The sequence below is a fragment of the Myxocyprinus asiaticus genome, chromosome 34, assembly GCF_019703515.2.
Source record: "Myxocyprinus asiaticus isolate MX2 ecotype Aquarium Trade chromosome 34, UBuf_Myxa_2, whole genome shotgun sequence".
NCBI lineage: Eukaryota > Metazoa > Chordata > Actinopteri > Cypriniformes > Catostomidae > Myxocyprinus > Myxocyprinus asiaticus.
Window position 1 is genome coordinate 21,948,511 of NC_059377.1, and position 20,182 is coordinate 21,968,692.

A 20,182-nucleotide genomic window follows, 5' to 3' on the forward strand; every position below is an offset into this window, starting at 1 on the left:
AAAGCTGAAGTGTAATTTTTTCAATGTTAAAATACTTTCTCCAAACCCAGCCTAATGTGCAGAGACTGGTTGATTTCTTTTTGAAGTGTAACACTGAGGCTTTGTAGTGCTTTCAGAACATTACTCTGTTTGTAATGCAGCCCGACAGAGCAACACTGGCTCAACCCTTGCCAAGGCAGGTTTGTCCAACCAATGGAAGATGGGTGGAGTTTTCAGGAAACCTGCTTGAATACAATAATTAATTTTGTTAATTACTTTTACATTTGGTGACGCTAGTGGTGTGGAAATTACAAACTGCAGCTTTAAACTTCTTTCTCATATGCCTGGTTCATTTTTAATCAATGAAGAATCAATCAGGCACTTTTCCTCGCAGGGAATTTCAGACAGATTTGAGAGGATTTAATTTGAAGCTCCGCGTGATTGGACATTTCCAAGTGATTTGCCACTGGCTCTCTGGAATTATTCACAGGTATTTATTTACATTAATGCCAGACAGTGAGAGCATCAGGAGCTGTGGTTTACTCAAGGACAGACATTGTGTGCTTTAAACAGATTTAATCTGGTCATTCTGTTCCAGGGATCATAGCTAAATCCTGTGTAGAAATTGTTTGGTGGACATCCACGTTTTCCTTCACCCTGGCTATTCTTGACCATGTCGAAGACAGACCACTTCGTAATACTAAATGTGGCGGCAGGATGAATGGAGGACCCCCCTTTCAGTCACAGGAATAGTTTACCCAAAAATGTAAATTTGACTCATTTACTCAATCTCAAGTTGTTCCAACCCGATTGACTTTCTTTCTTATGTAAAACACAGAAGGAGATGTTTTATAAACATCTCAGTATGTCTTTTCAATACAATGGCAGTTGATAGTGACTCACTTTAAGGCTTAAAAAGGGTCCCAAAGTATGATAAAATTAGTCCATGCGGCTCGTGCATCATATTCCAAGCCTTCTGAAGGCATAAGATAGGTTTAGGTGAGAAACAATAAGAAATGTAAGTCATTTTCAGTGAATATACATTAAAACATTACCTGTCAAAGAAATTCATACAGGTTTGGAACAACATGAGAGTGAGTTAATTCTGACATAATTTTCATTTTGGGTGAACTATTCCTTTTAAGGAAATTAAAGTTTTGTTTCCCATCATTATAAATCCAACATACAACTTTAGATTTTTTAAATGTTTTTTTGTTGTGGCAGTGTGAAAATAGAGACCTTAAAATACAGTTTTTAGCATGATTTGAGCTAAAGAAATAAAAAGTATGGTTTTATTTACATTGTGTTTGGGTTTTATTGATGATTTTAAATATATTATGACTTCAATATATTACTGAAATGTTGATGATTTCAGTCTTTCCCCTTTGAAGCAGATGGGAGCTCCGTGTGTCCATGGTCTTTCACTTTATAGGGATATTCCAGGTTCAATAGAATTCAAGCTTAATCGACAGCATTGTGGCATAATATTGATTACCACAAAAAAATAAAAATAAATAAAAAATAAATTAAAAAAATAATTTTGTCCCTCTTTTTCTTTAGGAAAAAGCAAAAATCTGGGTGACAGTGAGGCACTTACAATATAAGTTAATGAGGCCAAGCCGTAAGCCAAATGTATAACCACAAGACGTTTGGTGATTTTTAGTGTGAAAAAATCACTTACTAACTTTTTCTGTGTAAAGTTATACCCAATTTCACAACTTCATTGCCATGAATATGTATACACCCTAAAATGATGGTAAAAACAATTGAAAAAAATGTACATCTCAAATAATACAAAAGTTTTAACAGTAGACTTAACTAAATATAAGCTTCATATTTCTGCCTTTAAAATTCTCAAAAAATGTATTAATTTATTTATAAATCTATAAGTTTATTTATTTATTTTATTATTATTATTATTATTTTTTTTTTATTTATTTTTTTTTTTTTTGGTAATCAACATTATGCCACAAATGCTGTCGAATGAGCTAAACTTGTATTGAACCTGGAATATTAATTTCATAGAAACTAGCTTCCATTGGCTTTACCAAGATATATTGCTTTGCCAATGTCACATGCTATATATGTCCATATAGATAGGAATATGAATGTGCTTCAATCATTTCGGATATTGTGGCTCCATAAACCTGTGTTATGAATGCCAGAGTGGTAGTGAACACAAAGTGTGCATTTTTCATATCAAAAGCATCTTTTCTTCGTCTCTGCCTATGCCACATCCCATCCGGCTTCCTTCTCTGTTGTTTGAGCCTGGGGAAGCTGTGCTTGATTTCCTCTCCCTACGGGGGGCTTCAGACATTTAGACAACAGGGGGAAAGCAGCTGCTGTCTCAATCTTTATCCATTAACACATTTCAGTGCAAATGTTCCTTCAGTTCAGCTCAGTCTTGTAGCTTTCCAGAATATAACCAATGTAGCACCCTGTTGTGGAGCTTTATGAGATGTTCAACGGAAAGGCTTTGTTACAGAGCATCCATGCAGCACCCCCCTGTTGGCAGGCAAAGTTACTGATGATGATTATGGTGGTCCAAGCAGGTGAATGTGTTGGCGGCTGTCAGACGGACAGAGGGACTGATGGGTTTTTGGTTCTATAATTAGGCCGGGGAAACCCTGGGTGGGCAAACTGTGGACCATCTGGCCTCCAAGTGAGCACTGTGCCACCTGAACAAGGTCAAACTGCAAGGAGAGGGTCATTAATCAGAGTGAGTTAACAGGGTGGTGAAAAAAGGTGCCACTCAGACAGGCTTTTGTCCACCTCAATGCCTCAAAACCACAATCATGTCTTAAAGGCATAGTTCAACCAAAAATGAAAATTATGTCATCGTTTTCTCATACAATGAAAGTGAATGATGACTGAGGCTAATATTCCACATAACATCTCCTTTTGTGTTTCATGGAAGAAGAAAAAAAGTCACTTTTGAAGAAAACAACAATATGAGGGTTATTAAGTGATGACAGAAGTTATATTTTTGGGTGATTTATCCCTTTCATAACAAATATGGAGTGAATGGAAAGAAGTCTGTTTGTGGGAATAAGGGAGTTGAATAAAGGATCTGTATTTGCAAGTCAATTTGATTTTTTTTATTTTATTTTTTTTTTGCAAATCAATTTCATCAGTTTGACAATTTGACAGCTATTTTTTTTTTTTTTTTTTTTTACATGTCACTTTTAGAATGGAGGGTGAGTAATTTTAGCTCACTAAATTGAGTGTTGCGGTAGATGTTTGTCCCAGCGGAGCACTTCAAAAATACCTTTTTAATTTCCATCTGAAAAAATCTCATACAAATCATTAATTTGACATAACTGTTCCGGCATGGAACCATGAAATCAATCACTCAGATCACTCTGTAAATCAACACACATGCATTACACAATTTGTATTAATTTTTTTTTTTTAGAAACGGCTCAATCAAAGCACATGCATTTTGGACACGGAGCAATTTGCATGTGAATTAAGTGAAGATCCATCACAGGACGTCAGTGGCAGATCCATTCTTTCACTGACCTTGCCAAAAGTCACATATGGCTTGAAGCTACACCCACCCACACACACACACACACACATATTGAGTGCTAATTACAGATAAAAGAAAGCAAAGACAAAAAGGGGGTCTTGGAAACTAGCCCCAGTTATATATATATATATATATATATATTGCATTGTGTATTGTTATTCCACATATTGTTATCCTATCTATTTGCATAGAAACTCTGTAACATTGTGATTGTATATATATCTCCTCAGCCTCTCGTCCAGTGAACAGTGACCTATGCTTGGGTGTTCCACCTAACACCACTCAGCTCTGCCATATTCCCTGCCCTATGGAATGTGAAGTGTCTTCCTGGAGCGCGTGGGGGCCCTGCACCTTTGAAAACTGCGAAGATCAGTCCACGAAGAAAGGTGAGAGCAATCTAAGTTTGAACTATAGGACTTCTTCATCTTTTACAGTTTTGTTTGGAGAGATATAGTTTCACCCATCTTGCTCGTTTGAAACAGAGTGAATCAATAAACTGTCGTCTTTCATTGTAAATCTTTTAAATTGTGTACAGAAACCCTTTCAACACATAACTCACACCGCCCCACCTCTCACCTCATCTGCACCATCAGCATCCGTGCCATAAAGTTATCACTGCCTACTGGAGCAGAAGATTCATTTTCTCAAAGGTTTATGGGCCTGGTGTGTTGTAGAGGGAGAAAAAACAAAATGAACCCCCAAACAAGAAAATCATGTCACATAAAAATAGAAAAAGGGACAAATGATGGGTTAGGGGCCATTTAGACAGATCACATTCTTGCTCTGTAAAAGCTAGACACAACAAAATGCATTTAACAGAACACAGGTGTCTTGAGACTTTCTTTCTTTTTTACTTGACACGGTATCTTCTGAACGAAATGCTCAAAAAACAGCGAAACGTGGCACAACGATCAAGCATGCCCATGTAGTGCATGTTTACATTGAAAAACAATGGCAAAACAGACAGACTCAAAAATACCTTCGATGTTAACTGACCCTTGTAGATGGCCTTGGAAAGACCTGTAGCCGAACTGATAGAGTATGACACCAGCAATCCCAAGGTCATGGGTTTGATTCCCAAGAATAACACATACTGATAAAATGTTGTATTCTTTGAAAGTCGCTTTGGATAAAAGTGTTTGCCAAATGCATTAATGTAAATGTCAATACACAAAATTCAAATTCTTTTTAGAAGTAACATAGAAACTGTTAGTCTGGAAGTTAGTACAGGTTGACTACTCCCTGTAAACGCTGACAGGTGCAACTAGTGTATCAAAGGTGCTGGCATGCTGGCATGCTGGCTGCTTTTCTCGTTAATTATGTCTGGGACAGCGACCCGTGTCATGACTAATGCATACTGACTCATCCCTAATGAAGTGATTCAAAAGGATGGGTTGGGAAGAAATTCTCTACCATGCATCTTAATGATGGATTCTCTTTGAATATGTTTTCCACACTCTTTCTTTTCCAACGCCCATGTTTCATACTTCATGTCATATAGCTCTAATGGCAGGCTCTAGCACTTGTGTATATATACTGTCTAAATGAGAGTGTTGCTCATTATTCAGGGTGATGTGAAGTCTTGGGGAGTGAAACAAAATAGCATCATGGCACTACTATATCAGTGCTTGTTAACAAAACACATTAGTGATTGTTAGCTTTTGGATCAGGAAATGCAAAGTCTGTGTGATAATGCACAACTCATCCATGAAAACCAAACCCAATGATGTGTTACCCTTTTCTAGTGATGAATGTTAGATAAACACTACCAGTCAAAAGTTGGGACACATTAGAATACATTTGTTTCTCATGATCTTAAAAACCTTTCAAACTAAAGCCTTATCCTTACATTTTCTAATTTAGTTTTGTTGCAAATATAAATTGGAATCACTTTATATTAGGTGTCTTTACCTACTGTGGACTTACGCATTTGATACAATGTACTTATTATGTACGTGTTGTTGCATTGTACTTACTGTACATTTAAAGGACCTGCATTTAATAACATTTGTAGTTACACTGTTAACCTTACCCCTAACCCTAACCCACCCTTCCCTAACCCTACCCCTACTCCTAAACCTACCCGTACTTCAACCTCAGTAGCAGAAAATGTGAATCTTGTGAGAATTTTCAAAACAACATGTAGTTACACAATAAATATATTGTATTTATTTTAATCATAGTACATAGTAGTTAAAGACACCTTAACTGAAGTGAGACAATAACTTGTTATATAAATTATTTGTATCCATGGATTTCTTTCAAGTTTTGAAAAACATTTGTTTTTTTTTAAACGGACGAGTCGGTTAATTTGTTTAATATGTTTGTTCACTTCATAATTCTCATACTTCCATTTCATAGTTTTATAGTTTTGATGACTTTACTACTATTCTAAAATGTGGAAAACAGTAATAAGTAAATGAGTAGGTGTGTCCAAACTTTGGAACAGCAGTTTTAAGGGGCCATTCAGACCAATAAAAACCTAGACACAGCGCAATGAGTGAAACAGAAAGCAAGTCTCTCAAGATTTTAAAAGTTGTCATTCTTTTTAACCTGACACGACGTCTTAAAAATGTGGCACTCCAAAGTGAGAAGCTGAAAAAACAGCGAGATGTGGCACAGCGGTCAAAAATCTCCATCTAGCACGTTTACATAAAAAAACAACGCAGACGCAAAAAAACGCATTCATGTGAATGACTCCAAAACTATGTAACTATGACAGTAAGGCTGTTCTTCTGTATTATACAGTATCACAACACATAACAGAATGCAGGTTTCTCGAGAAATGTTTGTTAAAAGTTGCCGTTCTTTGTAAGCTTACACTAGAAAAACATGCCACTCTTGTGAGTCGCTGAAAAAAACAGCGAGATGTGACACAGCGGTCAAAGATGAAACCGCATTCGGTGTGAACAGCCCCTAAACTATGTTACTATGACAGCAAGGCTGCAATGCTTTTTCTGTAATATAGCAGTAATCTTTATAGCCTAAACAAGGTGTCAAATTAAGCTTGAATGTGTGATAAGGTACAAATTACCAGTGACATATTGACTTAATGCACCTAACATTTGTCAGTGTGCACTTTGGATGTGATAACCCATGAAATTTGGACGAGATTTCTCTAAGGCTGTGGCTTTTTCTTTCTTTTCTTTTTGATTAACAGGGGTTAATATGAAATCCAGTATCCTGCTTTGTCTGATAAAGACACATACACACACACACACACACACACACACACACCCCTTCAGACACCTTAGGGCTGACTGACATTATGTGATACAATCCCCCATATGCCCCCCTTCCCACCTCACCCAACCACAATGAGCTCTATGCTGACCTTCTGATTAAATAAAGTCAGGGGAGACAGAGGGACAGAAGCATTCAGAAAAAGGGACAACACTGGCATTTCTAGCTAACTCCTAAAGGCCCCCCTGTCCCATATTACCTTATTGACTCCAGACAGCAATGTGGAGCAAAGGCCAGAGACCAGCAACATAGAGGGGAGTGTGATGGCAGGGTACACGTAGGTGACCTTGTTGCAGTCCTGAGTCCAGTCCACCCCCCCCACACACACACACACTTTTATTTTATTTATTTATTTTTACCCTGGAGCCTTTTTCTTCCCTTGAATGGGACTATCCCTGGAGCCAAAGCTTATTCTGTATTAATGGATTGCTGATTGCATTAGTCCCTTCAATGAAAAGCAAGCGTAATGAGGGAAGAATAATAATATTCATTATGATGAGCTGCTCCAGTAATTTCTGTCATCTTCCGCACTTAATGGACTGAAATGTTAAATGTAATATTACGGTTATTGCGCAATGACACACTGTGACAGTTGATAGGGCTTAACACTAGGGGTTGCACCAAATAGTTGACTAGTCGATAAATGGTGTATGATATGACTTCAGGAGCCTACAAACTGTGTCCCAGTATAGCTGCCAGAGTCAGAAATTAAAGGGTCTTGGGGAAAAAATGCCATCATAAATGACAAAAAAGGGGCCAGAAAATGCCCTTGTAATACAGTTTAATATAATAACATGACCTTATATAATTATTTTTATTTATTTTATTTATGTATTATTTTAAATATCTGATGTAGTTTTTAATATTCTATTTTAGTCATAGTTATACATATCATGGCATATTATATTTTTATTAAAGTTCATGTTAATTTAACAAAGCATGCTATAAGCAAACCGTGCTTAATCACAGTTCATGTTTTTTCACAGTTTATGACAACGCAAGCGACATGAATCTAGCAGAGATATTTTACTTACCTGCATCATCTCAGCTGCATGCACATTTTCTCCACACAGTTTTGGACTTGCTAGAAACTAGCAAAGATTTCTGAATGTGTAATTTATACTGCAAAAAATCATATTAATAACAAGTATCTTTGTATTTTTTTTCCAATAAAAATATGTAAACATCATTTAAATGCGATAAAAATACTTGAATCAAAATTGCATAAGATAATAAGATTTGTTTTTAGAGAATATGTCTTGAATTAAGTTTATTTTTCTTACCCCATTGGTAAATTGTTTTTCTTTTTTTAAGCATTTTGTTAGATTTATGTTTAAAACTAGAAGAAGAAAAAAAGAAGAAAAAAAAAAAATAATCCAATGGGGTAAAGTAGATATATTTACAAGTCTTACTACCAACAACTTTACTTCTCATGTAAATGTACAGTATTTTGCTTGCTGTTAGATATGTTTTACAAGAAAACAACCAAATATTCTGATTAAGAATTTTTTTTTTTTTTTTTTTTTTTTTTTTTTTTGCAGTGCAGTGCAGTGCAGTGCAGAAAAGTAGTCAAATTAATCATGCAATCCCCACTTAACAAACTTTACTTCCAATGGTCAAGTCAACTGACTAAATCAATGACAAGACTGATTTTAGTGACTCTGATTTTCGCTAATCTACAGGTTTCAAACTGAGGAAAAGAAAAATCATGAATGAGCCCACAGGTGGGACAGGAAATTGCCCTCACCTGACTGAAGCAATTCCCTGTGAGGAGCCCAGTTGCTATGAATGGCTGCTACTGAAGCTGGAAGAGTGTGTGCCTGACAATGACAAAGTATGCGGACCAGGAACCCAAAATCCACAAGTGCAATGTGTCAACAGTGACGGTAAGTGATACATACACCAACAATTTGCATTATGTTAGACAACCCACTAATTCTTTCTTTTTTAATAATTCAGGCTAATTAAAAATCTTTGCTTGAATAGATGCTTTGTTTCAGGGTCATGTCCAGGCGTGCTGTGTCTAACGTAGCAACAAACCCAGATTGTTTTGTTCTTGTACAGCTGGGTCCACTCTTGAACTCTGTCCATAGGGTTTATGTTCTGGATTCATGCCCAATGCAGTAACTTCACAGGCGGCTGGTAGTAGTTCTCTATTGTTAGAGTAGTCAGAGGGGGAATTCAGAGCAATAAGAAGTGGCACTGCTGCCTTTTATTCTTCAAAACACAAAGCCACATGTGTTGAGGTGGTCTACTGTCTTACTAGCCCAAAGGCCTGCAACTATCCAATAGCGTTTGAATGTGATTGGGATGACTGAGTATACGGTAGCTAGGGAAACCAACATCAGTTCCATTTGTGCCATCTGTGAGATCAAAGAGAAATACAGTTTACCTTGGGACAAGCACATGCCTGGAAGTGCAACCAATAGCTTACACTATTGCTGGAGTTGAAAAGACTTGGACAGTGATTCTGGTTTTGCTTCAGGATCCAGATTTTTCATTGGAGATCAAGTGGCAACCCAACACAATACCATACAGTTTTTTTTTTTTTTTTTTTTTTACCTTGTACAGTTTTGCTCATGCTTTTTGAGAATGAGGGCATGCCACTCAGCCTGTCCATTTTGACATCTGCCTAATTTGGTTTGCTTCTACCAAAGGACAGGTGCATTTGCCACAAAATACCATCGAGTTTGATTGGACACACTGCCTTTGACATTAACAACATATGGAAAATATTTTCCCCTCTTTTTTAAACATTGATCTGCCCATTTATCCTGACTATTTACGGTTGTATGGCTAGTAAAATTATTTGCATTTAGAAATAGCTTTTTCCTTGCTTACTGACTCTATCAGACCCATGTTGAAGTTGTGACCCACCAGTTGAGATTTTCTGGAATAGACTACACTGTTATACAAATATATAAAGACCTACATACACAAACAAATGCGTATTGGAGTGTAAATACTAACATGAAGCTCCAATTACTTAATATTCATAAGCTCTTAATGGTTTGGGAATTTTTTAGATTGTTTTTGCCGTCTTGCTCGCTGAATGAAAAGCTTTTGTCAACAGCAGCTTTTATCTGGTTGAGTGGGGATGGAAAATCTCTTGGATGCTTTGGCATTGATGTATATTCTTTATACAGCTTAGAACTTCACAGATATTTGAGTCGTCGAATAGCCTGGTCTAATTGTGTGCACTCACAATTTTGTAATGACATTTTGTGGAAGAATATTGAGGTGTGGTTGATGATGGAGCAAAATTCAGTGCGGCAAAACTGCAGTACTAATTCATCCAGTCTAATTAATTTAATGTAATAGAGACTTGACTAGAGCATAGCTGAGTGAATATTTTAACAAAGAATACAATTAATTCTTAGTGAAAGGAAAATGTGCCAGGAACATGTGGAAATGAAATGGATTCTTTCAGTGCAGCTCATCAAAAATAATTAACCTTAAATCATTGTGGATATGAAGAACAAGTAGAATATTAAATGTTTAAAATAGAACCGCCAACTCTGCGACTTCTTTCTCTTTGCTTTCCATATTGTTAATGTCTTGTCTTGAGGTGCGGCACAACTTGGTTTGCATTAATGAATCAATTATGTGCGCACACCATAATTGTATTTTACATCCTCACATTTCGCTCCTTGTTCCGGTAAATTTTGGTATGTGGACATGGCAATTACTGCGACATTCCAGAACCTCAGCATCCATATCGCTAATAAGGACTCAGGGGAGAGAAAAAGAGAGAGAGGCAGAGAAAGACACTGGTTTGTGTGCATCTCAATCAGATTTGCAAGGCTCATAATTAAGCATCCCATTCTTACTAGCTGAAGGTGTCATACTGCCGGTGCCTCAGCTGTCACCACGGAGACAACTACCACCTCCCCCCACAGCCCTCGAATAAAGCTTTCTTAACATGCCATGTAGAGTAACTGTACTGTATTGGGTATCCTGTAACCTGCAGTGGCCTGCAGAATATGTACTGACCATTTCAAAGATCAGTGATTTTCACTTGCACAGCTATCCTAACAAACAGAATATCCTTTTACTAACTGTTCTCGCAAGCTTTATGTAAATGCAGAAATAATATTTTGATACACTATAACAGGGGTTGCCAACCATTTGCAACCCAGGAAACCCCCTACCCAGAGTTTCAGCACATCCATAGACCCATTAATATAAAAAGCTTTTCTCAGTAACACTGTATACTAGCATTCATTCTAACATAGTGCTGTCAGTCGGTTAAAATATTTAATCGCGATTAAACGTATAAATATATATATATATATATATATATATATATATATATATATATATATATATATATATATATATATATATTCCATCTTAGGAAAGAAAACAAAACAACATGTAACAATGTAATGCTTTATTAAAATTTTCCTAACAAAGTCTTCCACAGTATAAAGAAGGAAATGCTCTAAAATAGCACCAATTCAAATAACATTAAACGTTTCCCAAAGTCTAATTAGATGGTTGACTAATTGAAAGAAGTAGTCCCCACACAGGTTGCATTTTCCTTGCAATGGGCAATAAATCTCTTAAACTCTCATTCTCCACAATATTATTCTGCCGGTAGACTGTGCTTTTCCTACATCATGAATCATAAAGCCGCTTAAGGGCATCAACACCAGCATCAATCACCACTTTGAACTCCATATGAAAAGCACTTGCAGACCAAAAATGTCTGATTCTGCGTTTTGGTGCTAGTTAACACTTGCATGTTTCTGTAGTAATTAAAATGTGCCTCATATAGGCTGAAAAATACTTGATTTCTGTCACAAGTCCCATCTGAGCTTGTTTTGTAAATCAAATAGCATTAAGAGGTCCTTTCTCCATCATTTTATCACTGACATGGGAGCGTTGTTGTGTGGGTTGTTGTGTGTGCATCAGTGTAATGACTCCAGACGGACACATCGCAAAGGTTCTGCCCTTCCAACAAGTGTTTTTGCTGTATTATGCTGTATTAACAGTAATTGCATGAATCGCGATTAAGAAAAATTAACATGTTAAACTTTTTTAATACATTTTATGTGTTAACGCGTTAATTATGACAGCTCTAATTTAAAAATATTATTATTAGGGGTGTGAATCTATTAAAATTTTTAATGATTTAATTGCTCAGTTTTCTGTGATTAATCGTGAATAATCATGGTACATGGTACATTAAAACTCTGTCGCTGCCGTTCAGTTTCTATCGCACATACGCTGTCTCTCTCTTGCATAGTTTTGCTTTTGACACTGGTTCAGATGACAGTGAGTGTGCGTTTTCAGGTGATGCGAAGAGGTATGGCAGTTTTCCTGTATCTCTCCCACACCTGGCTCACCGCTTGGGGGTGACAGTAAATACCCTCCCGTGTTTTATTATGCTCGGGAGATGCATCTTGCGTAATTAATAAGTGTGCACTGCTCAACACAATCAGTTTCTGTGCTAGGATGTGCAGTCGATTCGAGTTTTGCTCCATTGCTGGACCAGTTAGAGAGACTGAGGAGAAATGACACAAAGTTGAAGTTATTTTAGACACCTAAAAGATTCTGGGCTTTTGAGAAACATTTGTGGCATTTGAGCCCCAGAAGTCACCAACATCCCCACTCCCACCCGGCAGTACCTTTGTTGGACCTCACTGGGGTACGTGGACCCCCAGTTAAAAATCCTGGCATTATAGAACCAAAAGGCTCCAAAATCTTTAAAAAAAAAAAAAAAACATTGGCCATTACTTCATCCCTCCCTACCCATAGGTTTGCTGCAAAATGATGACCCATTTATGTCCAGATACCTTGCTGTAGTGAGGAAGTAATATGATTTGTTCAAGGTCACCTCTTTCTTTGTTCTCCCTCACAGTCGAGATGGTAAAATGTTGTTCTGAAACTGGTATAGAGCCAGCCATATAAATGAAATGAACTCTGCGTGTCCCTCCGAGTCAGTCTGCATTTAGCTGAACACACTCTCTCCCTCATTAACTTTGAGAAGAGTGTACAGCCTCATCAGAATGTGACAGCACTCGACAGAAGAAATGTCAGGTGTTGTCTGGTACTTTTCCATCAGGGGACAGTCAGATGCAGGTGAGATTTAACACATCTGAGATGCATAAAGGGTAGATGTACAGCTTATATTACATTACACAGCATTTACTCGTTGAGTGATTCTAGAATACATTTGGAATTTGATGTTCATTTTCCTCAGCAAAGGTTGAAGGATTTTGTAGTATTTGTCTTCTCTGCAAGAGGGCTGTCATTCTAACGCAATAATTTAGTAATATATATATATATATATATATATATATATATATATATATATATATATATATATATACAGTATATATAACATATAAAACATGATAAAAAATGAACGCAATTTAAACTACTTTTACCTTGCCATAGTGTCTTAAAATGTGGCACTTATGGTGCAAGTTGGTGATTGCAAATTTGATTTGACCTACAGATTGCGGTAGACTCTAAGCCAGTGAAATATTACAATACATTGAGATAAAGCAAATAATATATAAAGTAAATGTTTGTAACATCTATTTAATGCTTTACTCATCTGCTTTAATAATGTGTTTAAATGATCTTTTGGGTTTTTTTTTATTTTTTTTTATTTCAGCAAATGTTGATATGTGATTGTTTACAATTTATTTTTCTTTAAATTAATACCACATAGCAGTTGATGCCATAAAATGATGTTGTTGTGAAAGTATTTTATTGGACACATGGTGTATTGGTCTATTTGTACGATCTGTTTTGTCTTGTTTTTCCAATCAGACCCGTAACAAGGCGCTTGAATGTCTGTAATGGACTATAATGATTTTTTTTTCTTTTTTTTTTTTTTTTTTTTTTTTTCAAACATGGAATGCTTCCTCTTGAATCTGTATCCACACCAGTGGTGTGTGAAAGTATAACTCTTTTCTAACCCCAGTCTCAACCACTCCTCATTGTTCCCCAGTGCCTCTCCTCTTCTCACCATTATTGATCTTTGTTGTCTGGTGCTGATGAGAATGGATCTGTTGTGTCCCGTGGGGTCTCGCAGTGTCATCTGACTCAGTGGGTTTTCTGTCACATCGGGCTTTTTTTCAGGGATGGGGTTCACCGATCGATACAAGGGCTGGTGCACAGTCCACAGAGGGGTTGGTGTCCAAAGTAGGTCTTTCAGATGACCTCTATGAGCAAAAAATGCTGTTTTGTTCAGGTTTTATTGTTTCATTTATTAAAACCAAAACATTCTCTATAGTTTAATGCAGATGTCCCAAATTTGTTTTTATCAGCTGAACCCATAATGCCAAATGGCTTAGATCCTCACAACAATAACATTTAAATAGCTAAAGATCTCTACTACACTATACAGAGGAGAAAGGTTAAGTGTCTACTTTACCATTTGTCCCACTTTACTGTATTTCCCCAAGTAGTTAACTTAGTTATAACAAAGTAATATGTACTATGTGTAAAACCTAGAGCACAGATGTCACATTCTATTTGACTTTAAAGAGTTGATGTATAATCTAGAATTGATGTGCACTAGAAGCACATTATCATCTACAGAACTCTGCCACACACTATTAAACTGTTGAAGAAAATGCAGGTTATAACCATGCAAATGGATTCTATTTGTGTAATGCACCATTATGCTTAATATTTGAAAAATATTCATAAATTAATATTTTCAGTAAGAGCTATATATGTGCATGCATATATGGAGTAGTGTTGAAATGTATTTATTTAAGGGAAATCCTTAAGAGTACATAAATTGAGTGTGGGTGGTTGGCACTGAATGTTTGTGCTATTGCTGTGCACAGTCAGACATGAGTAGAGATGACAGTACTTGGCAATGGATCACATAAATGTGTGAATACTCATTGTGGGTAGATTTATTCACGCACAGAATGAATAATCTATTAATGTTCACACAGTTTAACACAGCATTAAATGAGTGATGTTTGAATTTGCTTTTCTTTTCCCGTTTTGACCTTCTGAAATCTGTATTTGTATTTCTCATGCTGCAGCACGGGAATGGATTTTAGTTTTGAATGTGTTAGCATTTTTACCATTATACTCAAAGTTTTATCTTATTTTTTTCACAAAGTTGGCCTATAAGGATAGATGATACCAGCATTTTCTTTTCTATCCATAACCATGTAGGGTACAACGGGGCAAAAGTCCTCTAAAGATAAATGGGACTTTTGATTTTAATTTCTCCTAAACACTAACTAGCAACAAACACAAAAAAAAGCACTTTCCTAAAATCCTGTTAGTGACTATGCACTGCAAAATTGTCCTGATCCATAAGGTCACTGCATGCAATGTCTAAAGTTTGATTTTGAGGTAATGTGATCTAACATTTAATAACTTTTGAAATGTTGCAAATATACACTCACTGAGAACTTTATTAAGAGCATTATGGTCCTAATAAAGTGCCAGACATGGTACTCTACTGTTGAAACCTATCCGTCTCTAGGTTCGACATGTTGTGCATTCTTAGATGCTATTCTGCTCACTACAATTGTACAGAGTGGTTATCTGAATTACCGTAGCCTTTCTTTCAGCTCGAACCAGTCTGGCCATTCTCCTCAGACCTTTCTCATCAACAATGCTTTTCCGTCCGCAGAACTGCCGCTCATTGGATGTTTTATTTTTATTATTATTATTATTTTTATTATTATTATTTTTATTTTATTTATTTTTTTGGCACCATTCTGAGTCATTTTAGCCATCATTTAGTCTGTTTCATGTACTTAGCGCCATCTCCTGGTGGCCATATTTAATTAGAGTGAACGATCCTCTCTGCCCATATTTGGATTGCTTCTATCACTGGTTGCAGCGATCTGAATCCTAATATGTTTGGTTTAGCGTTCCATGACACTGGACTACGTACTACATAATTTCCGATGAAGTCATCTGATCCAGGAGAGCTATGGTGTTTTTAGCTAAAATGCACAATGTTTTGTGTGGATTATCTAATGATGTATGCATCTGATTACATTGTGTGTGGGCTCGTTTTAATGGGAATCCCCTCCTCTAAGTAATGGTATGTGATATTTTATGTTCTGTTTTTTTTTTTTTTTTTTTTTTTAAAGTGAAAACTCAGATTATAAGCAACAGCTGTTTACAAGTAACATGCACTTGACTATTACTCACTATATTTTTGTCTGTGAGTAAAACAAATAGGCTGGTTGTATTCTACTGTTTGAGAGCTTTCCAATGACATATGACACATGGCTATTTGATCAGTCTGATGTTTTACCGATTACAATAAAATATACTGTGCAAAATTATTAGTAAATTATAAAAACAGAACACTTCTGATTTGGTCATAATGCCTACATACATTGTAAAGTACTTCTAAACGTACCTATTTTGTGTTGGTCAAGACTGTAATTATTAATATTTAGATTTTTTTTTTTTTTTTTTTCTCGGCAGGCAGATCTGAGCTTAAAGGGTTAAGCAACTATTTGTTAACTTTAATGTCATTTTCATTCTAAATAGAAAACAGAATCACTATTTTAAAAAGTATGGATTGATATTTTTATGTCAAACATCAGTATCGAAAGTATCAATAGTTCAAGATTGATCCATCTATCACTGCTAGTCTTCACGGGATCCTCATTTTGGATTCAAGAATTTAACTTGCCCTATATTTTGCTGTTCTCAGGTGAATATGTGGACAGACAGCTGTGTCGAGACGCCATCCTCCCCATGCCTGTGCTGTGTGAGGTGCCCTGCCCAAAGGATTGTGTGCTCAGTCCCTGGACTAGCTGGTCTCTGTGCTCCAACACCTGCTCAGGGAAAAACACAGAGGGCAAGCAGACCAGAGCGCGCTCTATTCTGGCCTACAACGCTGGAGAAGGTGTGAATCTATTCATTTACCAAACCACTTTCTCTCTCTTTCTCTCACATTAATCACATTTCCTGTCCTCTTCCATTTTGTCCTCCACCATGATGACTTCTATTTATTTTTTTATTTTATTTTATGTCCTCTGCATTTTACAGCTACTGCAAAGATAGTTGCTTGGGTAACAATAATGCACGGTAAGGACTAGTAGAAAGATGTTACACTGTGGGCACAATGCCATGCTTTTATTGATGCATTGTAGCTTGAATTGTGTGCTTTCAATATCTCAAAACAGTCTACTGCTACTTTCATTATAGAGTAGCCCTCTCTGTGATTAACCTTTGAATGCTGTATTGAATGCAAAGCTAGACTATAAACGTCTTTTTTTCAAAGGTCTATCTATGGTTCCAAAGGTTCCTGCCCTCTTTGGTATAATACAGTAACTACCTTTATTTCTAAAGAACCTGTAGTTATTTTTGTTACAGACATAGCTTTTTAGCCATGCAGATGTTTAAGTAGTAGACATGAGCATATCATGAATAGCTAGATGCACTTACCTCCCTAGTGCTAGTTTAGCAATATTCCATGTGAGCAGACTCGTAAAAAAAAAAAAAAAAAAGGCCGCCCATCAGAATGTACTGTAATGAGGATCTTTGAGCGTTAAGTGATTCAAACCTCAGGATGATCTCAAGCTGTAAGAGTGTGTGTCTGATGTAAAATAGACTGATGGTTAAGTGAGTGCTCCTGGGCTAAAACCTCATCCTTCCCTCTACCACTTACCGGCCAGAAGTTAATTTCCACATATATGAGGCTTGAGGGAACAGGCACTTGCACTGCATATGGGACCAAATCAGCTTGGTTTTCTTGAACGTCACATCATTTTTGCGGTCATGATCACACTAGTATAAGGTAGATTGGGGCTCATTTTCACATCGGAAAGTGTACACAAATGCTTGTTTTCTCTAATAGTGGTGTTTTATGTTGGTTTCAAGCATCATATTAAATTAGTGTAATTTTCTACTTCTATTCTCCAAACTAAAATTACAATATTATATTTTTGCTTTAGTGGTTAGGTAAACAAATGAACACAATAACACTGAACTGGCATACATTTAGGCAAGTGTAAACTATACATTACAGAAGGTAAATAACAGAAGTTTTACAGAAAGGTTGATTTGTATTCTCTCGAAGCAGGGTCCTTTTCATAAATGTCAGGTCAATGCAAGTTTTTATATTTTTTACTGGGGCAAGTTGTCACATGTTTTATATGTTATAATTTTGTTTAATTTATTAATTACATTTTTTGTTGTTCAAAACAATGGTATTGTGACAAATTATTATTACAACTTATGTGTGACAACATGCCCCACTACACAGAAACACAACATGTTAAAAATGACTGTCCTCGATTACATTTTGAATGAAATTTATTACATGCTATTCCGATTAATTCATCAAAATATTCACAATTAATCGCTTGTATCAATATTTGCTGAAATTGGCCTCCAAATAAAGATAATAACATATAAAATAATCTAAATAATTATAAATATAATATATTTATGTTACACAATTCAAATACATTACATTATTGTAAGAGTAAAGCATTGATTGGACAATACAAAAAGTTGCTTTAGAAGTCAATATATTGTTTAGTTTCTTTTAACACATTATATATATATATATATATATATATATATATATATATATATATATATATATATTTGCAGTGAATTAAAACACTTTTAAAACGCAATATGCAATGCATTAAATCAGCCTTAATGTTAAATTATCTGCAATTTATTTCTTAAGCAATAACAATAGACATTTCAATAGCTTTTTGTTGCCAACATTTTAAAGGTATTTGCCTGTCCAGAAGTTGAATTTCAAAAATAAACCAACCCTGGAGTTAGAAGTGTGACAACTAGCCCCAGTCTCCTCTAGTAGACTCAGCTAAAGCATCAGAATCAAAGGTAGTGTGTACTCTATGGCATGGTGTTGCTTTCTATATCATTTTTTTTTTTTTTTTTTGCATGAATGTGTGGCCACATATGCGCAATGATGAGTTACGAATTGTGTTAGATGTGAATTGTGCTGTGTTCTGCTGTACTCGAATTATTAACCGTCAAAAGATTCCGGAGACGGTGCAGCAAATTGATGACAAGTGTCTGAGAAAGCAGGTGTGTGCTGATGGTAGCATGAAGTTCAGTAGATACAGCTCTGCTTGCCATCTGCGAGGTGATGGAGAGAGTTCCATTAGAATGGGGCAGTGGTCATTGTGCTTGTCTATGTTGTGCATGAAACATGAACTGGAAGAGCTAACCCCTTCATCCGCTCAGAGTGGGACCTAGCTGCCTCATTAAAACCAGAAATTTGCATTCCCACTCCAGTTGCCTGATTTTAGTTGCTAAGTTTTTCTATGGTCAGTACTGCCAAGAGCAGTCTCCCTTATTTAACACACCAGATTCAACTGATTGGCTCATTAGTATAGGGTCAAAAACCTCAACTATGTGTGAAATTAAGTGGAGATGTGGCCATTTGAAAACGAAATTGAAGTTTTGTGGCTTTTAATCCCTGTTTGTTGAAGTCTTAGGTATGCTATTGTACTCCTAAACATATTGTACTCATACCCTCCCCCCACAACCCCCAAACACACACACACACACATTTTAAGTGGAGAAATTTACAATTCTAGAACCTACATTTTCCTGAGGATTTCATGCAGACACCAAGAGTCCTACACCAAGAGAAGATTAGTGCAAAACAAACTGTGGATGGTTGGAGCTGCAATATGACCTGCAGCTCTTAATGGGGCAGAGTTGGGCCAAGAACATGCAATTACTCTGAGCTGTGCGCAGACTCACTTTTGTAATTGTACAAAGGATTAGTCTTCATCTGAGCCACAGGTCAATAAATAACCAGGGGGAATTTTAATCCCCATTTGAAACAATGTGATTCTGGTGCAGCTTTTTGAAGCTGTGCTAATGCACTGCTCTGGCATGCCCTGAAATAGTATGAAAAGCTTTGTAAGATAAATAGCCTCCTTTCTGTAACTGTGAAATGTTTTTTTATTCTCATTTGTGGCCATTATGGTTGCTCTGCCTAACAGCTTGCAGCAAGTGTTTTCTAATGATTTTCACATGTCTAATGAAGTGTGTGATAATAGTCGATAACCTTTTTAATAAATGAGGTACTGAATGACTTTGTGCTGCATTGCTACAAAGGATTAGTCAATTATTCATTATTTTAGGTGCTCTTGAACAAGGAGCACTGCTTAATACATCATTTTTTTCTCATTCACTGGTGTACCATTTTCTCATTGATTGGTGTTCTGTTGTCAATGCACACTATTGAGATAATGGCTGGCTAGTCCATAGGGATTCTGTTGCTTTGCCTCACTGTGGTTTCTAATGAAAACCAAGCGATAAATTTGGTTTCCTGTAACATCACAGCCCTCATCTTATCAGTCATGGTCACAGTAACCTCATACATTTGACACTACTTATATTTCATCATGAGGACTTCTCATTTTAAATGGAAAAAATGAATGAATAAATAAATAGCCACAATAACACATTCTA

At 36.3% G+C, this 20,182-nt stretch overlaps 1 protein-coding gene across 1 annotated transcript in view; it reads left to right on the forward strand.

The window, feature by feature from the left end:
- LOC127425334 (thrombospondin type-1 domain-containing protein 7A) overlaps positions 1-20,182 on the forward strand; it is a 145,530-nt gene that overhangs the window by 69,822 nt on the left and 55,526 nt on the right. The window contains exons 5-7 of the mRNA XM_051671191.1: positions 3,742-3,897; positions 8,437-8,640; positions 16,422-16,616. Coding sequence (XP_051527151.1) covers positions 3,742-3,897; positions 8,437-8,640; positions 16,422-16,616 — 555 coding nt within the window. The remainder of the gene's footprint in view (positions 1-3,741; positions 3,898-8,436; positions 8,641-16,421; positions 16,617-20,182) is intronic.